Source organism: Coenobita brevimanus, chromosome 73, assembly GCF_032717465.1.
Source record: "Coenobita brevimanus isolate Jiangsu-jjx chromosome 73, ASM3271746v2, whole genome shotgun sequence".
Taxonomy (NCBI): Eukaryota; Metazoa; Arthropoda; class Malacostraca; order Decapoda; family Coenobitidae; genus Coenobita; species Coenobita brevimanus.
In genome coordinates, this window is record NC_137026.1 from 37,000,569 (window position 1) to 37,006,181 (window position 5,613).

Consider the following 5,613-nt stretch of genomic DNA (forward strand, 5'->3'; position numbering starts at 1 on the left):
AACATGACCTATATATTCTACCTGATCTGTCTTTAATTTCAGTTTATTTGAGTTTAGCTTCAAATTTCTTTCTCTACATCTCTGTCGCACAGTATTCAGTCTTTCATCATGTTCTTTCTCGTCACTTCCACATACTAAAATATCAGCCATTATAACCTCTACACCTTCTAAATCATCAAACATCTCGTGCATCCTCCTTTGATAGATTTCTGGAGCTGGACTAACACCAAAACCTAAGCACAGATACCTGTACCTACCAAAGCATGTGTTGAAAGTGAGAAGTTTTCATGATGCTTCATCTAATTCTAACTGCCAAAATCCTTTGGTGGCATCAAGGACAGAAAATACTTTAGCATTAGACAATCTAGTGGAAATTTCTTCAATGGTAGGAAGGGGATAATGTTGTCTCTTTAAAGCTTTATTGAGATCTCTAGGGTCTATGCACACTCTGAGTTTGTCACCTTTCTCAACTATCACCATACTATTTACCCAGTCAGTTGGTGTACTTTCTTTTACAACTACTCCATTTTTCTCCATTTCATCTAATTCTACCTTCAGTTTAGTTCTAAGTGCTACAGGTACTTTCCTTGGAGGATGCACTACAGGGCTTACACTGGGATCCACCTCTAGGTGAACTCTACCATCAATGCAGCCTAATCCTTGAAAAACATCAGCATATTCTGAAATCAGTGACTTCATCGACACTGGTATTGCAGATTCTGTTGACTTTGCCGTTACTTGTTTCATAAATTTAACAACACCAAGAAGTTCACAGGCATTCCTACTTAGCAGAGGCTTACAATCAAGATCAACAATATGAAACACAAGTTTGTACCTTTGACTATTATGTAGGCATTCAATCCAAATTTTACCAACTGGAGTAACTTTATCTCCTGTAAAAGACACAAGAACAGTCTTGGTTTTACCTAGTGTTGGTTTGGGCTTCATCATATCGAAAATCTTCTTTGGTAGCACACTAACCTCAGCACCAGTGTCAATCTAAGCCCTAAATTCACATTGATGATCTGGAAACTCAAGTTCTATTAAATCATGTTTCTTACCAGACTTACAGTAGTTTATATTGGAGGATTTACTCTCAGCACACAGATAACCCACTGTCTTATCTTGATACTCATCAGACCCAGAAGAGTAGTCCTGTTCCACACATGCGTTCCTTACGGACTTACTTCGGGCCTTGCGCTGTCCTTGGGAGGTGCATTTAATCTTGAAATGGCCCCGTCGCCCGCACTTGTGACATTCTTGATCAGCAGCAGGGCAGAATCGGCGATTGAATACGTGCTGGAATCCACAGAACTTGCAGCTTTGTGCATCGATTGGGTTGGGTTCACTTCCATTCCTCTTGGTATTCCTTGCATTGGCCTTGGTGGCTTTACTTGTAACATTAACAGTGGACTGGAAAGCTGCATTAAATTCCTTTAGGTGTTCCTCACTAACTTCATGGGTTCGGCACTGGTTCAGAACCTCTTCTAAACTAGGATCATCAATTCTCAAAAGTCTGCTCCTTAAAGTATCATCAATTATACCACAAATAACTCTGTCTCTTAATAATTCGTCATGCAGGGTACCATAGTTACAGTTCTTGGCCTTCTTTCTTAGGTCTGTGATGAAGCTATCAATACTCTCACCTGGCTGTTGTGTCCTTGTATTAAACAAATATCTCTCATATGTGGTATACTTCTTTAGTTCAAAGTGCAAATTTAAACTAGCCACTAGCTTTTTGCAGTCTTTCTTTTCCTCTTCAGACACAGGAAGTGTGTTGTAGATGTCCAGCAGCTCACGACCACCACAGTGAAGGAGTAATGCAACCTTAACTTCATTCTTCTTACCTTCTTTTTCAGAGCTAATTAGGTATATTTCGAACTCCTGGATAAATTTCCTCCAGTTCTCATACAGTTACCTTCCAAAGAAAGAGGACCCGGCAGGCGATTATGGTCGGCCATCTTCACTTGCTAACAATAACAACAACAACGAAGGCCTTGGCTATCTTGTTACAGCTGTTTCACGGAAAACCCTCTTCTTTCGGGTATACAGTCATAATTTGCTTATTCGGGAGACATTCAAGGAAACCCCACACCTGACACCAAGTAATAATTGTCCGTAAATACGGCAGGAACACAAAAACAACAAAAAGGCCACAATAAAAGCCGGCTCGCGGGCAGTCTCCAAGAGAGTCTATTTTGTTCCAATAATGTTACAGGAGCTTTCAGTTGGCAGCATAAGTATAAGTGTTTTAAATAAATAACAATACAGTAGAACCTCTTTGGTCCGGACCCCTTTAATCCGGATTTCTGTTAATTCGGACAAATTTTAAAAATAATAAGCTCCAAAAATATGTTGAAAGTAATTCTAAAATCATTTTTAGTATCGGCGCGGAAAGTGATCACTATTCGTTTAGTCTCGGATCACTCTAGGTCGCAACATGGGCGCCTGTTTAAACACACGCTAGCATTCGTTCCATCAACTAGTTCACTAACTGTTTATATTTTTACGCTGTATTTCAAAAGTTAATCCTCCTTACCATGTCCCTTAATGCCAGTGTAGCTTCTGCAGTGAATAAAGGTGTTAAAAGGAGGAGTTTACTTCCACAAAAATGGGTCAGAATATTCTGCAGTGTTTAGTGATTACTGTAGGTTATTTTTTGTACTTAAATGTGCTTTACTTGTACATCAAACATTAGCTTCGTCCCCATATGGGCGTTATCAATATGCCAAAGATGATAATGTATTTTTTGCCTACATAAGTTTTATTTTTATTACAAATATTACAGTTAATTAATTAATTTATTTTTTTGCCTACATGGGCCTTAGTCACACTACAATTTAAAATGTAGGCTAGTTTCTTGTCATGGCCCTACCTGTAAATTATGCAATACAAAACTATCGTACATGATTAGTTTGGTTATTTTAGTATCCTTTCATCTTTTGCAGTTACGTAGGGTTGACATATGCCACATATGTTAATAATTAACAAACATACCATATGTAGATAGTTTTTGGTATGAACTGGAGATTACCCTGATGGTCCGGACAATCTGCCAATTCGGACAACCCTTCCCTCCATATAGTTTGAATGAGAGAGGTTCTACTGTATATTACTAATAGATTCAAGAATAATAATATTGTATATCCGGTACTATAAGTAAAATATAAGCCAATAATATTACACTACGCACACACCCACTACCAACCTACCTTTCAGACTCCTGGTCATCCTCCTTTTGGGACTTTGGTGAAAGCTTTGCCATTGCACTTGACATCTCAAAGGCTTTCAATCGAGTCTGGCATAAATCTTTAATTTCCAAACTGCCCTCTTACGGTTTCTATCCTTCTATCTGTGCCTTCATCTCTAGCTTCCTTTCTGATCTTTCTATAGCCACTGTTGTAGAAGGCCATCGTTTTCCTCCTAGATCTATCAACAGTGGTATTCCTCAGGGCTCCGTCCTATTACCAACTCTCTTCCTTTTATTCATCAATGACTTTCTAAGCAGTACATCTAACCCTATCCACTCGTACGCTGATGACTCCACCCTTCACCTTTCTATTTGGTTCCCGCAACTTCCATCTCAGCAGTTAATTCCGACTCTGAGCTTTTTGGTTCTGAAATGGTATCAATCATATCTTTTCAATACTTCCTCTAAAATGAACAACTTGCAAGAGAATATAAGGTCATTGGTATATGGTGTAATGCCTTCTAAATGGAGCTGAGAATTTTTAAAAGACTGACAATAAAATAAATGGATGTAAAGCCCATTTTACTCGTTACTCTTCTGTTAAACCTTCCCATTTACCTGCCTCCTTTTATAGTTCTGGATATTTTACATCCTGTGCCAAAGAAAACTATATTTATCTAAGCAGATGCCTTAATCCTGTAAGGGGTGGGCACTGACAAATCACCTACATGTCGCCCTGCCCCTGCCATTTCACTGCCCTCTGCCCCAAAGAAAACTACACATGGATAATGATACCAATGACTGATAATTGCTACAGAACTGCAAAGCAATACTAACCTTCATTCCACTGTGGCTTAACTTGATGTGTAGTAGCAACTGCAGATATGTGGTTTAGTCCAGTCATGGATGGCAGCTAACTTGGTGAAGAGGTAGAAATGGCCAGAGTTGAGTCACCAGCAATGGCAATCCATCCACTCCTGAAAAACATCCACACCACATTACTCACTAACTCAAGGATACTGTACTCGTCTATCTACCTATATATCTATTGCCAGACACCATAATCCCGTAATAGGTGGTCGTTTGGCTGCAAGTTAGTTATTTTATATGGAGGGAAACTACCCCACCACCAACCCACTTGCTGACACATAGGGAACATGTATGAGTTGGTTATATAGTTACCACCCAATGTTGTAAATGGTTTCCTGGGATCTAGGAAACTTTTTGGCTTGTCAATCAATGTAAAGCCACCCGAAATGAAAACAAGATTAACAAAAAGTGACAGAAAAGATGGCAGAAATAGGAAGAGATGAGGACAGACACAGAAAAATGAGAGAAAATGTTGCAGTCAAGCTCACCTGCCAAAACACGTTTATATACGGTACTGTGATCCCTTGGTTATCATGCATAACTGGTACAAGGCTTGGTGTATGATAAAGAACTTGCACAATAACAAAAGCACACTACCTATGGGATTTACCCTACAGTACCGGGCATCCCAAGTGCAATCCCAAATTTTCCCTTTGACAATAACACAGACCAACTAAATACATACATTATGATATGCTGTGCATCAGAAACACACACAGGGATGGTTAGATTAATAGAAAGTGAAGACACAATAAGGAACACACACTATAGAAAGACATGAGATGGGCTTGAGATAAGGGGTTCTCATACTAAGGGGTGGAGTATTTTCATTACTGGCAGTAGAATGGATTTGGAAGATGTGCAGACTGGCCTGGGAGGAAGGCAGAGTCCCGGAGGATTGGAAGTCAGATATAATCATTCCTCTGTACAAAGGAAAAGGGGAAAAAGTGTATGGTAGGAGACCTACTGACAGAGTTAGGGAAATAACAGAAGAATTAGTTGAAAAACAGGGAGGTTTTAGGAAGGGATGAGGTTGTGCAGATCAGATATTCATTCTTAGGTCTTTAGTGGAGAAGTTTGTAGAGAACAGACAGAAGTTGTATGTGGCTTCATGGATTTGGAGAAAGCATGTGACAGGGTGGATAGACAAGGAATGTGGAAAGTATTAGGAATACATGGAGTAAATGGGAAGTTGTTGAAAGCCATGAAGAGTATGCATAAGGGTGCTAAGGCTGCAGTGTATGTGGATAGGGAACCGAGTGAATTGTTCTCTTTGAAGGTTGGATTGAAACAGGGACGTGTCATGTCTCCATGGTTGTTCAATCTGTATATGGATGGGGTTATAAAAGAGATACAAGGTAGGACAGCAGATGTTGGAGCAGCGCTAATGACAGAGGGCAGTGTGTGGAAACTCCCTGTACTGTTGTTTGCAGGTGATATTGTGTTGTTAAGTGAAGATGAAGGGGAGTTGCAAGGCTTGTTGGATGAGTTTGGGGGAGCGTGTAAGAAACGGAATCTAAAAGTGAATGTAGGGAAGAGTAAAGTTATGGTCT

The 5,613-nt window shown here is 39.7% G+C and overlaps 1 protein-coding gene across 1 annotated transcript; it reads right to left on the bottom strand.

Annotated features, from left to right (window-relative positions):
- Window positions 1-285: 285 nt before the first annotated feature.
- Window positions 286-4,094, bottom strand: LOC145407544 (uncharacterized). Its single transcript, XM_080278467.1, has 3 exons — window positions 4,028-4,094; window positions 1,062-1,847; window positions 286-893 (listed from the first exon to the last, which is right to left on the bottom strand). Exons 1-3 carry the CDS (start codon window positions 4,092-4,094, stop codon window positions 286-288), a joined length of 1,461 nt encoding a protein of 486 aa, XP_080134593.1.
- Window positions 4,095-5,613: the final 1,519 nt, after the last annotated feature.